Raw genomic sequence first — 21,172 nt, 5'->3', positions numbered from 1 at the left:
GTCCAAGGTCAGCCTGGACAACAGAGTAAGACCCCCATCTCAGAAAAACAATTCCTCACTGAGGAAAATGGGCCTGACCGTGGCTAGAGTATATTAAAGGAGACTCTGGGACATTCAAGATGGTGGACTAGAGGAAGGCTGTGTTCCTGGTCACTCCATGCTTAAAAAGCAGTGGGAGTGCTGCTTCTCATCGAGGTGAGGCCACACTTTGAAGTACCAGAGACATCAGCCACCCACGTACCCGAGCCATCTGTGCCCGACCAGGTAAGGGCTCAGACATGAATGAGGACCTCATAGAGCCCTAGGAACATGCTCAAACTGTAAGAACAAACCAGCCAACACACAGAAATGGGAAAAATATGAAACGTTTACTGTTCTCAGCCACTAGGCTTTGAGGTGGTTTGCTGTGGATCAAAAAGTAACTGAACAAAGAAAACCCTGTAGTGACGTACATCTGGTATTGAAGGCTTGCCACAGAAGGCAAACCCCCTTTAGGGTGTGATTGCACTTATTACCAAATGCGTGAATGATTACCCTTATTATGATATAAAATAATAATAAATATATGGGATAAAAATAAAAGGAGAGACTCCATTTAATATTGTTTACACCTAAAATGAAGATAGATTCTCCATCAAAATGCAATTCTCTCTTTAAGCCTTGATCTTAGCCAGCATTGGCAACGCCAAAGCCATATGCATGTAGGTGGAAAAAGCAAGATTTTAATTGCCTCCTCTAATACAAGTATTAATCCATTTGTCACATAGAAAATTGTTGTCAAGGGGCTGGGATGGTGGCTCAGAAGTAGAGTACTCGCCTAGAACTGAGTTTGATCTTCAGTATCCCATAAATATAGAAAAAAAAATAAAGATATTGTGTCCACCATTTTTAAAAAAAATTGTCATCAAAGCCAGGAGCAGCCGTGCACACTTATAATCCCAGCTACTTGGGAGACCGAAGCAGGAGGATTGTTAATTTGAGGCTTGCCTGGACAATTTAGGGAGACATCATCTCAAAATAAAAATAAAAAGGGCTGGGGGGACAGATCAGTGGTCCATCCCTAGCACAAAAAAAAAAAAAAAAAAAAAGTGGTTGTCAAGGTCTAAAAGTAATGTTTCAGTGATAAATATGTAAATTCATTGATCAGAAATCCACACCAGAGATCCTGCCATTCACACCACTCACTGACAACGCGGCAGGAGGCTCAGGGCTGGGATCCTGGGTCGCATGGTGCTCTGGTCAGTGTCAGGAAGGCGGCCAAGACAAGGCCTCCTTATCCTGCCTCTGCCCAACGAGGCCTCCTTTCCCAACACCGATAACAGTGTGAAGTGCTTACCACGTGTGAAGGGTGCTTCTAATTTATCTCGTTTACTTCTCATAATGAAAAGAAACAGAGGTGCCAGGAAGTGGAGAAGTGGCCCGGCTTGCCCAAGGCGGCTAGTGGGAGTGTGGGACGAAGCCGGGCGGTTCCATGTCCCTCAGGCCCCTGTCTGTGTTGCCTTCTCATAAGCAAAGGCCTTTGGTGTGCTGGTCAGATGAGACACGTGTGTCCCTTACTCAGCAAATAAGGCACATAACTTCAAATTTTTCAAAAGCTGTTTGCCTCTAACCCTCTTGAGCAGCAGGGCACATGCCCTCTTTGGGAACACTGCACTGCTCTCTTGGGCCTGCTGCCTGCATCCTGCCCATCAGCTTTCCCTCAAGGCCACCAACCCAGGCCTCAGCAGCCACAGTCCTCTAAGCTCTGAGCTCCTGCTGGACCCCTCCTGTCCCTCGTGGTGGTAGCAACACTTCCACTTATTAAATATGGCCTTCAGCTATCAAAACAAAACGGGGCACTCCCCGGGCATTTCCTCCAAGAACTGTCAGAGACAGAGCAGGAAGGGACTCTTTCAGACCTGGGCTTCAGAACGCGAGTCCCGCAGGCCTCTGGGTAAGGCATTCCAGGTGGAGGGAGTTGTCTAGGCAAAGGCAAGGAGGGGGAAGTTCAAGGCGCCTGGAGAGTGTTGAAATGTCTGACCCATGAGGTCAGAGCGCGGGCATCTGGTGGCAACGGCTTAAGCTGAGGCTTGGAAGGGGGGATGGCAGATTTCATGGGTTGCGCTGACTTTTACACTTCATGTTAAAGTAAAATAATCCTGCTAGTCGGTTTTCCATCACTAGAACAAAACAACAGTGACAAGTAACCTTCAAAGAGAAAAATTATATTGACTCACAGTTTCGGAGGTTCTAGCCCAAGATCGGACAGACCTATTGCCCAATGGGGGAGTTGGGTGACAACCGCAGGAACGTGTGGCAGAGCACACTGCTCACCTTCTCATGACCAGGAAGCAAAAAAGAATGAAGAAGGGTTCATTGTTCCACAGTCCCCTACAAGGACACCCTCAATGACCTCAGGACCTCCCACAAAGGCCCTCTTCGTAGAGGTCCACAGCACCTTCAATAGCATCACCGCGGGGACCAGGGTTTTAACACATGGACATTTGTGGGTGGGGCGCATTCAACATGCAAACTGTAGTAATAATGATATTTAAAATTATGGTGCCTTGGGCTGAGGTATAGCTCAGTGGTAGAGCACTTTGGCAGAGCAGCTACATCTGGACTGCCCCAGGTCCCAGTAGCAGGTGTCAGTCTGTCCAGCCTGTGTCTTGGTCCCTTTTCTCTTCTGAAGCTGCGTCAGAACACTACAGTCTGGGTAAGTCATAGATATTGGAAGTCCCCTGGCTCACGGCTCTGGAGACTGAGTCCAAGAGCACAGTGCCAGCCCCTGGCCAGGCCCTTAGGGCTGGGTCCTGCCATGGCAGAGGGCAGGTGAGCACTGGAGCCAGGGAGGGAGTGGTCAGCTAGAAAGCCACTAGTGCCCCGCCCTCATCCCCCATCCAGCCCTAATTGCTCCCTCCTCCAAGTGCCACCAACATGCACTGGGGACTAAGTGTTCAACACAAGGATCTTTGGGGATGCGCTCTATCCATAGGGGGCTGCCATAGTACCACAGACTGTGGCTTAAACAACAGCGGTCACTTTTCCCACAGCAAGTCCAAGGGCAAGGCCACTGCCGGGCTTGGTTTCTGGCTTGCCAGGGCCACCTTGTTGCCGCCTTCCCATGATGGAGAGGGAGAAAGAGGGGGGTGTCTGCTGTCTCTTTCTCTTTTATAAGGACACTGTCCTCACCCTTATGAATTCATTTGACCAAAATCAGCTCCTTAAAGACCGACCCTCCTGGACAGTCACACTGCGCGGCTTCAACCTATCCACTGGGTGTGGGGGCTACAGTTCAGGCCATAGCAAGAGGAAAACGTGTCCTGGAGGGTCACACCATGGCAGTTACATGCTCATCTTACAAGTGACACCTTTCATTACCACACACAGCTCACTGCCAGAGCTAGTGACACAGCCCAAGGAATCCAGGAAGCACAGGTCACCCCCACACCCCGTGGTAGAGACTCAGAAACACGGGTAACTGTGCTGATTTCCACCACCGTAATGACAAATATTTCTGAACCTTTCCTATATGCAGGCACCACCCGTGGGCCGGGCCCTGAGGACCAACCAATGAGGAAATGGCATCATCAGATCTGAGTGACCAGAAGTGAAGCTCAATGATGGGAAGACGAAGGCCACCAGCACTAAGCTTTGTCCCCCCGACTAACGTGCTGTGTGGCCCTAAGCAAGCCTCTTTCCATCTCTGAGCTCCGGTGTCTCCATTTACAAAATGAAGACAATTCTCTCAGCACACCTAATCTAGAGAGCACGTCCAACTGACCTGGCATCGTATGGGAGCCAGGCTTGCAGGCTTTGGAGTCAGCCAGGCCTGGGTTTGACTCCCACGCTGCTGCTTTTTACTTCTGTGGTCTGAGCAGGTGGGCGGTTGGGAGTGAAGCACTTACCACGTGTGCCAAGTATACGTTATGTGGAATCGACGGGGACTGGCGCCCAGGCAAGTCTGCCTCTCATCAACCAGCTTGTACAGCATGTCACCTGCATGGCCTCTGGGCCAGCACAGCGAGATCATTTATGTCTAACATGCTCCTATGGCAAGTTCCACTTGGGAAAGGACTGTGTCGTGTTCCACGCTGTCCCCTGCTTTAGCACAGTTCCTGGAAGATAGTTGGTGCTCACTGAATGCTAATTTAATGGACTAGTGGGATGAATGTGGGTAGAGACTCTTCCCAGAGCTGCCTCTGCTGGTATCGGGGACCGTGTCAGTCTGTCCCTAATGGAGGTTGTTCATGTGGCCCAATAAGTAAAGGGACATTTTAATGTGGGATGTCCTCTATTACCCCAAGCTCTCTAGATGTTTCCTCTCCTGCTGTGTGTGACCCAGCTCCTGTCTTTCTACTAGGGAGCTGAACCCGTCACCTAGGCCAGACGATGATAATAGTGACACCCCAAGTCTCAGTGGCAACAAAACCAGGTTTCCCTCTCCCTGGGCAGCTCTTGAGGACCGGTCCTGCACATGGTGACTCAGGGTTCAATGTGGGGGGCTTGGCAGCTGCCACCAAAAAAGGGTGAGACAAGTGACACATGTCACTTGACCAGCCAGAGCTGGTCTCGTGACCTTGCTGAACTGCAAGGAGCCTGGGAAGCAGGGTTCTCGCTTGTCCAGGAAGAGGGACGCTGGTCCGGCTGAACCCTGGAATTCGCTCCACAGCCCGCTGCTCTCCTGTCTCCAAGCCTGCCTTTGACTCACTCTGCTTTCTACCCATAATGCATAGGGGCCCTTCCCAAGAAGAGCCAAGGGGATGGGCAGCTCCAGTCTCCAGCCCAGGGTCTCCTCCAGCCCAGGGTCTCCTCCAGCCCAGGGTCTCCTCCAGCCCAGGGTCTCCTGGGTCTCGGGCGCTTAAGCAGCAGGCTGATCGCTCATATTTGTGAGTGCGTGGAGCTCTCTCTAGCGGGTCCAGATGTGTCCCCTCTTTTTTTTTGACGGGGGGAGACACTGGGGATTGAACTCAGGGGCACTCGACCACTGAGCCACATCCCCAGCCCTATTTTGTATTTTATTTAGAGACAGGGTCTCACTGAGTTGCTTAGCACCTCGCTTTTGCTGAGGCCGTTTTTGAACTCGCGATCCTCCTGTCTCAGCCTCCTGAGCACTGGGATCACAGGCATGTGCCAACGCGCCCAGCCAGATGTGTGCCCTCTAGATCCAGAGACGTATCCACTTAAAAGGCAAGTGGCCAACTCTGCCCACACTCAGCACACCAAGGCAGAGACTGGGTAACCTGGGTAACCACACCCCCAGGAGGCCGCCAGCAGGCTCTGGTCTGGATTCTGCCGGCCACACTTGGTGGGGAGGGAGGTCCTGTCAGCTCGGGGTGTGCCCCATCACCCAGAGGTGCTTCCTTTCCCATGACCATCCCTGCCCACACCTGAAGTGTGCATTGTGTGCTCTGCCTCCAGGAGAGCTAGGTGGGTGCCTCAGTCCTCTTCCTGCAAGTTGTAAGTCTCAGTCACAGACTTTAAAAGACCTGGCTCATCATTTTCTTTCCATGACTATTCTCAAAACTTCAGGAGGCTTCTCATCTGTCTGCTTCTAGTAAGTTCCCTAGGCCCGAGCGTGCTGGTTGATTTTCTGTGTCAACTCGACTGGGCCAGGGGGTGCTCAGATATTTGATCAACTGTCATTCAGGTATTTCCGTGGGGGTATGTTGAGATGAGATTAACATTTAAATTGGCAAACGAATAAAGCCTTCCCTAATGTGGGTGGGGCTCATTCAATCGGTTGAAGACCTGAATAAAGCAGAAAGTCTGACCTTGCTCTCAGTAGAGGGAATTTCTCTTATTAGCTTTTTTTTTTTTTTTAATACCAGGGATTGAACTCAGGGGTCCCTAACCACTGAGCCACGTCCCCAGCCCTTTTTTAATTTGAGACAGTTCTTGCTAAGTTTCTTAGGGCCTCACTAAGTTGCAGAGGCTGGCTTTGAACTTGCTATCCTCCTGTCTCAGCCTCCGGAGCTGCTGGGATTACAGGCAAGCACCACTGCGCCCGGCTCATCTGTCTGCCTTTGAGGTAGCACATCGGCCCTTTTCCTGCCTTCAGATGCAAACGGACACATTAGCTCTTCTGGACCTCAAGCCTGCTGGCTTTCAGATGGGCTACGCTATCAGCTCGACCAATTCTCAGACCTTTGGACTTAGACTAGAAGTAAGCCATCAGATCCCCTGGTTTTCAGCTGACCAACCGATTCACTCTGAAGATCATGAAGCTCTTGGGACTTGCCAGCCTCCAGAATTGTACAAGTCAATTCCTTACAATAAACCAATAAGTCAGCATGTGTGTGTGTGTGTGTGTGTGTGTGTGTGTGTGTGTACGGTATTGGTGATTTCTCTCCAGAATGCTAATATAAAAAAACCACATCCTAATTTCTTTCCCAAGAGGTTCTAAAATCCTCATTGCTTTGCTTATTCCACAGCAACAATCAAAACTCCAAACACACCTCAGGGGCACAGCAGCAGGCTTCTGTCTCGCAGGCCAAGCAAGGCAGGAAAAAGAGCTTTCCAGGGCCCCGACTCCATGCGGTGGCTGGGTGGCCAGGCTGCTCCATCTTTTCTTCCGTCCCTCATGGGGTCTCTGTCCACAGAGTGGGAACCTCACGCCCACCCCTGACTACCTCGCAGCACATGGGCCAGAACTAGCCAGGTGGCCCTCTGGTCATTAGGAAGGCTGGGAGACCTCGTAATAATAACCTTCAACATTTCTTGAGTGCTTTCTGAGCGGCAGGCTACTCGTTTCTGTCTCCTCCGCATCCTCCTCCCAACTACAACTAGCTGTCCCGGAGCCCATCACCCAGCCAAGGAAACAGGCTTAGAGCAGCTGAGGAAGTGTCCAGAGGACACACGCCTCACAAAGGCAGGGGTGGGAACTCTGTGCATCCGGACCCCTCCTCTGACCCTTGCCCTGGGTTTCTGGCTGCTAAGAATGTCTCCGTGTCACCTGAGGATCGGGATTAGCTCTGGTTTTCTGCCCACCTCACTCCATCTTCTACAGAAGTCATGACATTTTCAAATCTTACGCAAGATCAACAAGTTCACCCAGAGGAGACGGTGAAAGTAACAGGCAGAGACAGAACAGCCATCAAGCCAGCCCAATAAGGTGGCCATGTCCACGGAAGGGAGATGAGCTACAGGAAGTTGGGCCAGGATGGTGGGAGGGGGGACAGAGACAGGGAGACAGAGGAGAGGGACAGGGAAAGAGAATGGACTTAGGCCATTAGCCCCGGGCGATTTCAGTTCCTGGTGGTGATGTCACAGTGAATAGAGCCCCCAAGCACTTTTTAGAGGTCCCAGGCCTTGTAGCTCCCACCTCACCAAGGCTCGCTAGTCCCAGTGGGGAACAACAGGGCGCCCAGACATCACCTGGCCCTGACCACTCCCTGGACCTGATCTGCACACCCATTATCATATCACCCACTGCTCCCAGGGCCCCACCATGCGGCCGTGACCCTGAGCATCTTCTTGGCGTCCTCATTTCCCTCACACCGGCCCAGGGAGCAGCCGTCCCCATTATCACGAGGAATCGAGGTACCAGGAAACAGGGCCCCAGTCGGTGCTTCCCATATGAGCCCCTTAGAATATGCACAGCTTCAAAGTGCTCCCCGGGGAGGGGCAGCTGAGCAGCCAAGAGCTGGGTGGTCACAGAGAAGAGGTCCCTGGCCTGGGCTAGGGTTGTCAGGTGACCTCAGAAGAATCTGGGATTGGAAACAATGTTCCCGGCAGTTGAAGGGTATGATGTACTCTGTTCCAAGGACACTCGTGTTCTCCGTGAATACTGCTGGCGGCTGGGCTGGGAGGAACTGCCAGGGCAGGTCCCTCCTGTCCCAGAAGGCCAGGCTGAGTGTGGGCTGTGGGCTGGGTTAGGAGATCCCCCTCCACACTCCTCTGTAACAGGCGAGAGAAGGACCTTGGAAGGGGATAGGCTGGGTCCCGCTATCTCACAGATTGTGAGGGGTAGGGAGACAAGACGGGGAGCCAACCCTCATTTCAAGGCCAAACTACACAACCCAAACTAAAATAAGCCAAATCCTATTCTGGCTCAACGGAATCTCTTCAAAAACAGCAGGACCAGAGAGGTCACACAGGGGCTGGGGTTGTGGCTCAGTGGTAGTATAGCATGTGTGAGCCACTGAGTTCGATTCTCAGCACCACATATAAATAAATAAAAGTAAAGGTCCATCAACAACTAAAAAAAAAAAAAAAACCCTAAGTCTTTAAATTAAACAGAAATGCTAGAGAATAAAGTCTTAAAAAAAGAAAGAAAAAGAAAAGAAAGGTCATATAGCACTATCTGTGCCACAGCTAGACCTCAAACCAAAGTTCTAGAAGAGGCTCAGAAAGATGACATCAGCTCGCCCAGCACATGAGCATCTAGGCTGTTTCTGGGTCAAGACCTGATCCTATCCAACTCCCATCTCATCTCCCCATTCCCTCCTTTCCGGGGGGCGCATCTGAAGCCAGTAAAAAAATTCTCTTTGTGCTTGCTCCAATCTCAAAAGCCTGAGTATAATGAAGTCCCCTCGCTGACCATAGCAGCCTCCTGGGCCCCACTCTCCAGCTTCATCCAGGGCCCGCTTCCCATTCTCAGTCATCTCAGCCGATGTGGAGGATTTTAAATCTTTTCTTCTATGGATTTTTGGCCCAGCAGTGACTGGTACAGATCAAGGAGCTAGGAATGGGAGAGATCACAGGAAGGACGAGGTTTAGTTTTTTAAGGATTTTTTTGTCACTGAAGGTCAATTTTTGAAAACAGCTAGGAGAACCTTCGGCTTAACTTGTGAAGCCACATCAAAGTGGTCAGCAACATGGCCTTTGGAGCCAGGATGCCTGGTTCAAATAGCAGCCCCTCCTCTTACTAGCTGTGCCACCCTGGACAAAGCACACAGTCTCTCTGTGTCTTAGTTCCTTCATCCATAAGATGGAGATGCTGGTCCTCCCCACCACATGGGAGTGTAGAGATTTAAGTGTGGGAAGTGCTTGGACAGTGCCTGGCACCCAGTAAGCCTGAGAGAGCCTGCTGTTACCGACATCCTGTGATGCTTCACTGAACGCCTCTTGGGACAGGGAACTCACTTCCCCAAGGGCAGCCTATTCTGGGTTTGGTGTGTTAGGAAGCTTTTCCCTCCATTAAGCTGACCTATCTCTTTTGGACGAGAGCCCCAGTTCTGCCCTCTGAGACGGCCATAAAGATAAACATCAGCCAAAGCAAAACAACATGCGCTTGGGGGGTGCTCTCTCATCTGCTCCAGTTCCTCGTCCTTAGGGGCCCGCAGCCCACACTGCCCAGAGTCCAGAGCATAGACATCTGTGTCAGTTCAGGACTCGGGGTGGTACATTCTGGCCTTGGAGGGTCTGACCCCGTTTGTCCCAGCTAAGGAGGTCTATGAGCCTGAGTGCCCAAGATGCCCCCTCACTGGGTCCCTAAGCTTTGACCCCAGGCTTCAGAGGGGAGGCAGAGGCTGGTGTGTTAGCCCATCTTCTTACCTGGGAAAAGGGAAGGAGCTGGTCTGTCTGGCCAGCGCAGTCCATCTCTTTGTAAAATCACTGAGCTGGACCAAGTGGCCTTAGAGCTCTCTGCGGCTGTCCCTGCACTTGGCAGAGAGCTTGCCAGCCTGTCCCTGCAGGCCCGGCACAAATTCCCCGCGTGGAAGGTGGGTGTGGACCCAGCTCCACTCCTTCCCACCTGCGAGGCCTCAGGCTGTTTCCCCACAGGTAAGGAGGTCGTCATAACAAGGCGCACATTTGACACAGAGGAAGAGTTTCATAAATGGGGACAGTCATGGGAAGGCAGTGGCGTGCGGTGGGCCCCGATTTTCCAACTTACACTCAGATCTGGAAGGATTGTTGGTAGTCTGTACCTTCACGGTACAGACAGAACCGAGGCCCACAGGTGAGAAGCCCCCAAATCACCCAGCTAGGACCTGCGTCCAGGTGGGCAGCCCCGAGGCTCCTGCTCCCCGGGGGCTCCAGCCCTGCCCCTTCTGCTTGGTGAGTTGAGAGGGGCTGAGCGCTGCGACCTGGGCCACCAGCCGCCCCGCCCCCTCCTGGAGCCCCGCCCCGAGCCCCACCCCCGCCTTATCAGGGCTACACCTGCGGCATAGCCTGCAGTTCCGAATTATGGTCACTAGGTGTCGCCACACAGCTGAAAACCACAGGCCGCGGGGACTACCGGCCGCTGCCGGACCGCAGCAGAGCGCAGACCCAGCGGGCAGCCCCCTCCTTGGACCCCTGCCCAAGTCCTTCGTCAGCTCCAGCAGCCCAAAACGCCCTAAGGAAAATTTATTGTCTGCTCCTTCGGCCCTGCTCAAAGGAGACATGGCCACGGCCTCCGTGGGGCTGCTTCTCCCTGCGGAGCCAGCCTCTCCATCCTCCAGCCTCATAGGACCAGTCACCTCCCAGCACAGGGTGCCCCTCTGTGCACCTTGCTGGCTTTCCCTGCTCTCCACCTGTGCATGTCTCCTACTGCCGGACTCGATGCCTAGGGCATTTCAAATCCGCCAGTGACCCTGCCAAGTAGGCTTGTTAAGCTCCGTCTACATGTGCCCAGAGACAAAAAACCCCTGCAGCACAAGCAGGTTTTGAGCTCAGGCTTTGGAGTCGGACTCCTTCCCCACATTACACTGTGTCTGGGATCCCCTTAGCCTGTGAGTTCCCTGATGGCAGGTCCCTGTCTATAACCCATGGGCCCAACTCTGCCTAACAGGCAGGGAGCCCTGGGACTGCTTCCTCCTAGGGCCTGTCCCTAACTCTTAGATGGCACTCACTACGTGCAGGTGCTAGGCCAGATACTTCATCTTGGGGCTGAGGAGGGCGTACAGGGGATTGAACTCAGAGGCACTCGACCACAGAGCCACATCCCCAGCCCTATTTTATATCTTATTTAGAGACCAGGTCTCACTGAGTTGCTTAGGGCTTCGCTGTTGCTGAGGCTGGCTTTGAACTCTTGATCCTCCTGCCTCAGCCCCTGAGCCCTGGGATTACAGGTGTGTGCCACTGCGCCCGGCTAGGTGCTTCATTAGTGCTACAAACTGAAGGTAGATACCATTATTACTCTCATTCTCCAGAATGGGAAACTGAGGCACAACCTGCACCAATACTCCATTGATAGAGATTAAAGTTACAATATAATGAATTATACTAAAAATACAGGTAAGACATACTTAAGACTCCTGGCTTCCTAATTATGTCAGTACATTTTTTAGTATTTGTGCCTTCAAGGTTGCTCACGTCTGTTGGATCTGTAAGGCAGAAATACTGTACGGTGTTGAGACTGCTTCGCAAGCCCTGGTTCAATGACATCACATTAGTGGTTTGAAAGTAGCCACAGTGGAAGTATTTGCACCCCAGAAGTTATCAGCAAATGTTATAAATCAGCGCCTTCTCCTCCCCTCCCAGAGATCTAATTGTGACAACATTTGTAAGCCTGCATGCCAACTTGAGGCGAGGGCCGTCACGAGCCATGGAGCCATGGAGCTGGTGAAATGCTCTGTTTGAACCCCGGTGGGCAGGAAGGTTGTTATTACCTCCATTCACCTCAGCCAGGTGCTGAATCCATGTGCTCATTAATCTGCCAACAGCTCGGGGGAAGTGGGTACAGTCACATTCTTGGTTAAGATGGGGAAGTGGGGGCGTCAGGAGGATAATAAGCGCCTCATCAAAGTTGACAGATCGGGTTTGAACCACACTTTTAAAACGGCTGCTGTGGTTTGTGGGCCTTACGGTAAGTACCCAGTTCACAGGGTGGTTTTGGGGACTGCACGGGGTAATGTGTATAAAAGGGCTTAGCCCAGACTTGGCTTCCAGCAGAACATAGTAAACATTAATTTACTGAGAAGCGTAAGGAGTGGGATCCAGATCCACCTACACCTGATTCTCAACCGCATTATTTTCTGATTGTGGGATCTCCGGCCCGTCAAGCCACTCTCACTCTGCGCGTCTAAGCCTTGTGTTCCCCCTGTGAAAATAGGGTAATAATAGCCCTAGAAGAGCATGGAGGATGGAGATAAAGGATGTAAAGTGTCTGGCCACAAGTGGGCACTCAATAATGGCAGTGATTGTTCGGGATTATCTTTTATTTCTTGTCACTCAGACAGCAACTCTTCCCGGCCTTGTGCAGGAGGCTGGAGGTGGGGCCCTGAGCTCTGCTCAGCTCCTGGCCTTCTCCTCCTGGCCAAGTCAGCCCCTCAGTGGGCCCTGGCCCTAGAAGGGCTTCAGAGGTGTGGGAACACTGTTGCCAGGCACCGGTTGCTAGGAAACCCTCTGTTACTCCTGGCTTGGCCAACTCCAGGAGGGCCCAGCCTCTCTGCAGCGGCTCCTGCCTCCTGTGGCCTCTGTGAACCTCAGAACCGCTGTGAAGGGCAGGTGAGGGTGGGGCCCACTACTGCTCACCCCAGGAGAGCAGGGCCAACTTCCAGTGGATGGTGGGCAAGGCCAGGGAGCTGAAGGGGAGCCAAGGAGGTAGGTGGGCCTGGCGGTGAGTGTCGGAGCTGGGGTGGCCCAGGATTCCCGCAGATGAGGGATGACTTCAGGGGCCTGGAGTCACAAGCCCAGGTCTGAATCCTGGCTCGGCCACCGATTATGGCCAGATCCCTCGTTCCTTAGAACAGGTTTCCCGGCTTGTAAGATGGGAATGGGAAGAGTTGACCATTAGGTGTTGGGAAGATGGAACAGGGAACAAGAGCCGATGAGCTCTGCTTTTTCTCCATTTGGGGTGTGGGTGTCAGAGGGAGGTTGAGGCCCGGGAGAAGGGGTCAGCTCTGGGGGCCTGTCTTCCCGGTCTGGACTGGGGACTGACGAGGGGCTCCTGTGTCCCTTCCTAGGCCCTCAGGGGCCCTGCCCTACAGCATCATGATGGGAAAACTCCCTTTGGGTGTTGTGTCTCCTTATGTGAAGATGAGCTCAGGGGGCTGCACGGACCCCCTGAAATTCTACGCCACCAGTTACTGCACAGCCTATGGTGAGTGCAGGAGCCCCTCCGGGACAGTGGGGAGGAAGGCAGGGGTCCTCAAAGAGAGGAACGGCCCGTGGGAGAGTCACACTGCAGAGCCACCGTCTACCCTGAATCGATCCATCCCCTGAACCCTCCGAGGACCCTTCCTGGTCGTTCTGACAGTGTGATTCTGCCGCGCTGACCTGGCCCCACCCCATTTGCTGTTCTCGCAGACCTGAAGGGCCAGCTTCGGTCACACTGAGGCTTCCCCTGTCACAGTGACCCTGGGCTCCTGGGGGATGCTATACTGGTCCTGCCTAGAAGCCCTGCCCCCTCCTCCCCCACTCTGCTGACCTGTCTCTCTCATCCACCCCGGCAGGTCGGGAGGAATTTAAGCCCCGGATGGGCAGCCATGTAGGCACTGGCTACAAATCAAACTACCAGCCTGTGGTCTCCTACCAGCCCCACCTGGATACCCTGGACAGCCCCGCCATGGGGTACGTCGGCTCGACTCCCTCTCCCACTCCTGCCCGGCTGGACTTAGCTCTTGGGAATGTCAGAGCAAATCGAACCGCTCCGGGCTCCCAGGACGGGAACTCAGCCTTGCCAGGCCGAGGCCTGGTGCCCAGCGTGGGTCCCAGCATGTTTGTAGGGTGCCTGGGAGAGGGCTGAGGGAGGGAGAAGCTTCTGGGCCTCAGCAACCCAGCCTCCAAAGAACCAGAGCAGGGGGCCGTGGGGGGCCTAGCTTCCGCTTGTGTCCCCTGCCAGGGAACAAGCCCGGAGCAACTTCCAGTCCGTGACCAGTCAGAGTTACTGTCCCCTGGAGGTGCCTGATGGCACTCAACCACTACCCTGGAACATGTACCAGACGACCTCTGCCTATGGGCGTGAGAAGCCCAACGCAGGCCTCCTCACTAAGGAGGTCAGTGCCCGGCCAAGGCCAGGAGGTGGCAGAGCTCCGAGCGGAGAGGCCCACAGGCTCGGGAGGCTGGGTGGGGGGTCCTTCCAGAAGGCAGGGACAGCACCGACAAGACCTCATCCCTCCACTTCCCTCCTTCCATCCTGTGGGGATGCTGTCACCATCCCCACCTCTGTCCTGATCATCACCAGCATCCCCTCCACCCGTCCAAGCCCCTGCCACCACCCTCAGGGTCCACCATGGTCCATTGTCCTTATCACCCCATATTGTTTGTGTCTAAAGTCACTTTATCATCGCTCATGTCACCACCATGACCACCTAGCACCTGAGCACTTATCCATTTGTCTACCAACCAATCTATCCTGATCATCACTATTGCACGTGTGCGTGTGCGTGTGCATGTGTGTGCGTGTGCGTGCTGCTGGGGATGGAGCGCAGGGCCTCCATTGTGCTAGGCCAGGCTCTAACCCTGAGCCCCACCCCCAGCCCTGAGCATCTCTTTTCTATTGGAAGGTGATGAGAGCAGGGGGCATCCAGCAGGGGAGAAGGGAGAAAGCAGGAGGGAAGGACTTGGGACAGCTTGGTACTAGACACTGGAAAGACTTGAGGGAGGCTGGTGCTTCTCCAGTTGCAGCCATCCGAGGGAAATGTTCCAGGCAGTGACAACAGCAGGTGCAAAGGCCCTGTGGGCTGCTGTCAGGACGTGGGGCTCAGTGAGTGTGATAGCAATGCTGCTGGGGAGGACGGACACCTGGCTCGTTATAAGGGGTCTTTCTGGCTGCCAGCAGGAACTCTGCAGGTGTCGGGCAGAATCAGGGTCAGGAAGTGATGGCCAGCCCCTCACCTGCCCGGGAAGTTCATTGGTGTTCCCTCCTCCAGGTCAGGAAGGTCCATTTTGACACCCAGGATCATGGAGCCCAGTCTATCACAGGGCTGGAGCCCAAGGACGTCCCCTTGCTCCACCAGCAGCAGGGCAGGGGCTCCCCGGATTGGGAGAACTCGCGATATGTGAGTGGACTGAGTGGACGGGCCCTGCCTGGGCTGCGGGGCTGGGAGAGGAGGCCCCACCCCTCCTTCCCCCTGCGGGGGAGTGCTGCTCTGGTCACCATGGAGTTGGCCCCAAGTTGGTCACCTATGGGCTCAGGCACCAAGAGACAAAGGATTTGTGACTCGACATTTCCAACACAGCATCACAATGATGATCCCGGTCCCCTCCTCTCCCTGGCCCCACCTGTGCCCGGAACCCTCAGCCTCTCTCCTCCCTTCGCAGCCTTCCTGCCCTCGGGGTCCCTGGAGGCTCATTTCCGGAAGTTGAGGGTGGTATGGGACTTAGTGATGGTTGGAACAGGGAAGATCTCAGACACCTTGGTGCACTGTCAGGGAAAGATTGATGGCCCATGAGCTATTCACGCGCTCCCCTCCCAGGCCCACGGGAGCACACACAACCCAAAAGCTAGTGCCACTGCCACCCATAGCCACTGTGCCCTGGTCTGCCTTGTGTCCCCCAATGCTCCACCCTGTGTTCCAGGGCCCACGCTTCATGACTTCTGAGTACAATTCCAAGTACCTCAAGGAGCCGTCCATGCAGCCAGGTATGCCCGAGTCTGAGCCAGTCTGCCCCGTAGCCCACCTCCATCCCCCACCACCATCCCCCACCTCCACCCCCCACCTCCATCCCCCACCTCCGAGAGAGACCACCGAGGGCGATCTGGTGCTGGCCTAGGTCTCAGAAGCCACCAGCAGAAGAAAGAAGAACAACTAGGTAGGTGGCTTGAGGGAACTGTCCCCCGACCCGGGCTGACCTCAGTGTCCTGGGCCTGACCAGAGCTGCCTGCTGCCCTCAGCACTGCCCCTCCCTTCGGCCTTCCTCTCTTGTTCTCTGGATGGACCCTGGAGCTCATGGACCCCCGTGTCCTCCCTTCTCAACTTCCTCCTGCCGGGATTTGAGCCTCAGAGGCCATAGTGGGGAGGTCACCCAGGCCCCACGGGGACTTGTCTCTCCAGATCTCCTGCAGAAGAAATCAATCGGTGCCCAGGAGGAGACCGGCTTCACCGAGGACGCGGCCAAAAGCCCGATGGTCTTTCCTCCGCCTTCCCAGGCCAGGCCCGGGGACCCTGTGAGTTCTCTGCTGGCGTCTCAGGGGGGTGGAGGCCCTCCCCTGCCCCCGGGGCGTTTCCAGTTTTCCAAAAAACCGTGAGCTGCAGCCCTGGGTTCCAACACAAGGTGAAGGAGCCTGGGTGAAATCGTCTCTGGTCCCGTCTCATAGATGGAAAGACTGAGGTCCAGGGAGGCACAAGGGCAGCGCCAGGTTCAGACAAGAGCCTTCCTGCTGGGTCCCATTCAGGGACATGTCCTCCCCCTCCTCCCCCAACTTTTGCCTTTCCTCAGTCATCCCAGCAGTCCCCCTGGGTGCCGAGTCTTGCTGCGTGTTCAGCCAGTGGGGACGTGGGGACGAGGAGGCTGAGTGGGGGGGACGGACGGGGCTGGCTTCCTGCGCTGGGCTGACCCTCCTCCTGTGGGTCCCTCCAGGTGGTCCTCTCAAACCGGAGTGTCACCAAGTCGGACTTCCTCCCCATGACTCACCCTCATGTAAGCTGCACCGAGGGAGGTCAGGGACACCTGTGGGGACAGTTAGTGTGGCTCTGGGGAGTTGCGGGAGGGACAGCCACACTCTAGTGCCCACAGCTGCTCTGCTCTCTCCAGGGGAATGAGTTTCTGCCTGTGCTGGCCAGAGGCTCTGAGCGGGAGTCAGGCTACAGCAGAGCAAATGAAAGGACCTTGAACCCCAGAGTGAGTGACAGGGAGCTTTCCTGGAGGAGCTGGGGTTGGGGCCAGGCTCAGAGGCCTGGGAAGCACAGGCCTTGGGGAGGAGGGAGGGTGGCGACCTGGGGCTGGGACAGAGAGGTGTGTTCCGGCAAGGCAAATGAGATTGGCCGGAGGGGGAAGTGCCTCCGCCACCACCCCTCCCACCCCGCTGCCACAGCCTGGCCACCCCAGCCTGCCTTCTTGTGGCCCTGCCCCCTGCAGGTGCCCCCTCCCAGCCCGGAACCCAGCAGCATGAGCCACCGTCCATTCCAGCCCCCACAGCGGATGCAACAGACCAATGTTGCCCTGCTGGGCCGCGAGGCCGTGGGGAACAAGGTGAGGCCTGCTGCGCCCAGCCCGCCCTCCCCGTCCCCCTCCCCAGCCCTCCAGACCCCACAGCTCCCTGTCTACCCCTCTTGTTCAGGAGCCCACAGGATTCAGCCTTAACAACCCCACCTATGTCCGGAGCTCCTATGACCCCGACAGGGATAGCCGGTACCTGACCACCTACAATCAAGGGTGAGGCCCCCCTCCCAGCCCAAAGCTGAAACCCATTTGACGGACCGGAAGACTGGGGCTGGGACTGGCAATGAGCTCACAGCCTGGGGGAGAAGAGCAACCCTGAATCAGTGCAGGCTCTGCTAGACACGCTCAGCCAAGCATTCCAGAGCAAGGCACTTTACTGGGTGGGTGGGGAAGGGGACGTGGAAGGGGAGGGCAGGCTTCCAGTAATGGGGATGTTAGAAAGCCAGCTGCCCCATGGGGAAACTCTGGAAAACAGCACAAAGCACACAGCTCGGAATTTTCCCAGCCCAAAGGCAAGAGAGTGGGGGTATTTATACCCCACGTCTAGCAGTCACTGCTACAGGCTGTCACAGGGAATAGTAGAGGCTAGATGTCTCTCTGTTCAGGTGAAGCAGCTTCCAGCAACCTGAGGGTAGTTCTCTGAGAGATGCAGAGCAAGACAGTGGAAGGCTGGCTGGTGGCTGGTGGGCACGGGACAGGGGTCAGCAGGAAGAGCAGCTACTAAGACACTACCTCCAGTGCCTGGCGGATGGGCTCAGGGCTCCCTGGGCAGGAGAGAGGCATGAGGGAGGGCTTCCAGGAGGAAGTGGCCCTTGCGCCCTGGGGGAGCCTCCCGGGGCCAGCACTGCATACAGAGGGCATTGACAGGAGTGGAATAAAGGAAGAGTAATTTGGGGGACAAAATCTCTGAGCCGGGAAACCCAAGTGGCATCCATATTCATACTGTCCCCCCAACACCTCGGTATTCCAAGTGCCCCACCATGCCCTCTCTTCTCAGGCTCCCCCTCTCCAGACCCCTGATCCAGTCACACGTGTCCCTCAGCCCTGCTCCTCAAGCCACCTCTCCTGCCTCCAGACACCTCGCAGATCCGTTCATGTCAGGTTCTCACCGAGCCCTGAGTGCCAGGCAGGGTCCTCGTTACGGGTGTGAGCAGGGGAGAGAGGAGGAGGGTCAGGAGGGCCGGGCCGGGGCAGGGGGAGGACCTAGAGGTGAGGACAGGGACAGCTTCAGCAGGAGCTGAGGGGAAGCCCTGCCCAGAGACCAGAGATGGAGCTGGAAGCCCTGGGCTAAATCCCTCCCCTTGGGACAAGACGCCAGCTCAGATTTGGAGCAAATGGCTGCTCTAATTCCCAAGGAGTCCAGGGGGAGGGGCAGAGGCTCACTCAGGGTGTCAGGGGCCACTATGTGCCTGCCCTTGGGGAGGTGGATGTCCCCTTCCTAAGGATCCAGCAGTTTGGGCTGGTCCACCCGCCTGCCTGCTCCTGGGCTCCTGCCAGGTGTCAGGCACACGCTGGTCCACCCTGTGCACCTGGACCCCCCAAGGCATTAAATATTGACTTCCACACTGACCTATCTGTACCCCCTCTTCTGAGCTCAAGGGCAGGGCTTGACACCCTCAGAGCCTGGCTCAGGGCTCGGTGAGCATGGGATTCGATGGGAGGAGAGCAGGACCCCAGGGAGAAGAGGTGAGGCAGGACGCCCCCACCCCCAGAGGTGGGAGGGCAGGCTTCCTGAGGGAGAGTTCTCCACGTGGACAAGGGCTTCGAGTGACCAGGCGCAGGGGACACAGGCAGAGGCAAGGAGGCCTGAGGGATCCGAGGGCTGAGATTCCTGCAGAGGCCATGGAGGTGAGTAGAGGCCCGTGGGAGGCCAACAAGAGCCCCCTCCTCTCTAGGTACTTTGAGAACATCCCCAAGGGTCTGGACCGGGAAGGCTGGACTCGAGGTAGCATCCAGCCTCAGAAGATGGGAGGCTATGCACTCAACCAGCCGGTCACTCGCATGGAGGCCACTCCCAATCCCACAGAGAGCCTGAGGCGCCTGCACCCCCATGTGGGAAGGTAGCACCCCCATCCCAGTTGTCTCCCCTCCTCACGTCCCGGCCAGCTACAGGCCAGCTCCAGGGCACTGGACACCTGCCTCTGTCTGTCTGTCCGTCCCTCTGAGAGGCCATTTCCTCTTGATCCTGGCCCCTGGCCTCTGTCCTCCTGCCCTCCTGGGCTCCTTCCCTCCTCTGTCCAGTGACTCTCTCCTCTGCACGGCTGCTGCCCTGGCCCCTGCGTGGCCCTTGGTGGCAGGGGCAGTGGAAGATGCATCCAAAGATGAATGGACGGAGGCTCTGCCTCTCCGGTCACTCCTTGCTGCTCAATTCCTCAAAACCTGCGCTTTCGCAACAGAAGGCCGACTTGGCAGGCAGCGAGTGTCTGTGGCTTGGCCGCCCTGACAGGCTTGGCGTCCTCTCAGGCTCCCTGGGAGGGGCCCGCAGAAGAGAAGGCCCAGATCCCAGGGCCCCTGTCTCCCACTGTCCTCCTGTCTCCCTGCAGAACCCTGACCTCAGTTGACCCCTTCTACCGAGACACACCTCACAGCAGCCACTACCCGGCGTCCAGCTGAGCCAGAGGCTCTGGTAAGGCCCGAGCCACCTGCACCTCTCCCTGCGTGAGGGGGCAGTGTGGGCCCGCCCGTGCCCAAGCCCGGGTCAAGCAACCTTTTGGGAACCTGAGCCCTGAGTGGGGGTGGGTGATCGGGGGGCCTCCCAGGGGTCAGGGCCTCGCCTCTGCTCTTTCCTCCCAGGTTCACGGACCCCCGCAGGACAGAAGTCAAGCCTCTGTCCCGTCCCCACCCCCTCCCCCACAGTGCCTCCCTAGCTACTTTCCTGATGAAATAAAGAACACTGAAGGAGACAAGTGTCATGGTCACTGTCAGGGTGGCTGGAAGGGGAGGGGGAGCCGGGAGCAGTGGGTGCAGGGGGTGGGGGTGGGGCTAGCGCTGGATTTGGAGTCAGGGGCTCCACAAGTTGGAACTTGTGAGTCACATGATTCAACAGATGGGGTGCTTCGTTCTGTGCTGCCTGTGGTTAAGTGTGGATGGCAGGACCCCAGGGGACGGGGAGAGGGAGGTGGAGGAGGGCGGGGTAGTCGAGAGGCAGGTGGCTGTCTTTCTCTAGGTTTTGGCTACCTGGTCTACAAAATAGGGGTGAAGATTAGGACAGAGCTTCCGCGTCCCTCCTGGGTCCCACAAGGGATGGCTTCTGAAGAGGGTGTAGCAGGGAAGGGAGAGTGGCAGGATGTGTCTCTGAGACGGAGGCAAGTCTGAAAAGAAAGGGCACTGGACACCGGCCCGGGATGGGGGTGCTGATCCCAAGGGTTGGGGCTTCTTTCCCTTCAACCAAGTGACCGGAGCAAGGCAGCCCCTTTGTGAGAAAGAGAACAAGGCGTTCACCAGAGGTGCGCCTCACCTGAGCAGAGGCCCTTCTGAGCCAGCGTCTGTGGGAAATATTTACATGTCTTCCTCCACAGGCTGCGGCCTGGCACCGGGGCCTCCAGACCCGAAGGCATGATCTGGGCCGGCTCTCAGCACTTTTGTCCCCTCAACCAGGGGCCTTTGAGCAGTGCGCAACTATACAGTTGAATGCTGTGGTCCTGCCAGTCCCTTATTTTGTACATGAAGAGCCTGGATCCAGAGAGGGTACATGAGCTGCTGAGGTCATATGACACCAGCCCAGGGCCAGGGCTGCCCCTGTGCCCTGCTGCTCAGCCTGGTGTGCAGAGGGGCCCTCAGGGTCCCTGCACCCAGCCGGCTCCTGAGTGGGTGTCTGTGGAGCAGCTCTGCTGGCCCTGGATACTAGCTATACCCAGTGCAGTCCTGAGTGGCAGGCCTGGGGCTGTCCGCAACCTAGCTGGGGCTCCATGTGGGCTGTGGGTGGCCCCAGATGGTTCCAGCATTGGAGGAGGGGATTCGAGGACATAGAGTCTCTGGGCTACAAACCCAGCCAGACTCAGGACCCAGCGACAGCCCCTTAGACTGTGGGTGGGGACCTGCTGGCCCATACCCCCAACACTGAGGGTGAGTCACCAGCCCTGGGACTGAGCTGGGCTCCAGCCATGACTTGGCCATGGCAGAGTGACAGTGGGAGTGAGGGGATCCCACAGCCCCTCCCTGCCCAAAGACACAAGTCCACACTGCCACTGCAAACACACAAATGCAAATAAAAATGGCA

At 56.0% G+C, this 21,172-nt stretch overlaps 1 protein-coding gene across 1 annotated transcript; it reads left to right on the top strand.

Annotated features, from left to right (window-relative positions):
• The first annotated feature begins 12,840 nt into the window (after nt 1-12,840).
• On the top strand, nt 12,841-19,849 carry Saxo4 (stabilizer of axonemal microtubules 4). Its single transcript, XM_071617038.1, has 13 exons — nt 12,841-12,949; nt 13,302-13,419; nt 13,691-13,844; nt 14,721-14,849; nt 15,370-15,433; nt 15,846-15,958; nt 16,372-16,431; nt 16,546-16,632; nt 16,870-16,983; nt 17,072-17,166; nt 18,849-19,013; nt 19,497-19,579; nt 19,747-19,849. Exons 1-12 carry the CDS (start codon nt 12,841-12,843, stop codon nt 19,564-19,566), a joined length of 1,278 nt encoding a protein of 425 aa, XP_071473139.1. The 3' UTR covers nt 19,567-19,579; nt 19,747-19,849.
• The last annotated feature ends 1,323 nt before the right edge of the window (nt 19,850-21,172 follow it).

This window comes from Marmota flaviventris, chromosome 9, assembly GCF_047511675.1.
Source record: "Marmota flaviventris isolate mMarFla1 chromosome 9, mMarFla1.hap1, whole genome shotgun sequence".
Taxonomy (NCBI): Eukaryota; Metazoa; Chordata; class Mammalia; order Rodentia; family Sciuridae; genus Marmota; species Marmota flaviventris.
This window is presented reverse-complemented; position numbering and strand designations above follow the sequence as displayed.

Bases quoted from the DNA above. Each gene is read 5' to 3' on its own strand.
- Saxo4 (XM_071617038.1), top strand. From the start codon at position 12,841: ATGATGGGAAAACTCCCTTTGGGTGTTGTGTCTCCTTATGTGAAGATG. The intron at 13,845-14,720 runs GTCAGTGCCCGG...TCCCTCCTCCAG, and splicing joins CAGGCCTCCTCACTAAGGAG to GTCAGGAAGGTCCATTTTGA. The intron at 14,850-15,369 runs GTGAGTGGACTG...CCTGTGTTCCAG, and splicing joins ATTGGGAGAACTCGCGATAT to GGCCCACGCTTCATGACTTC.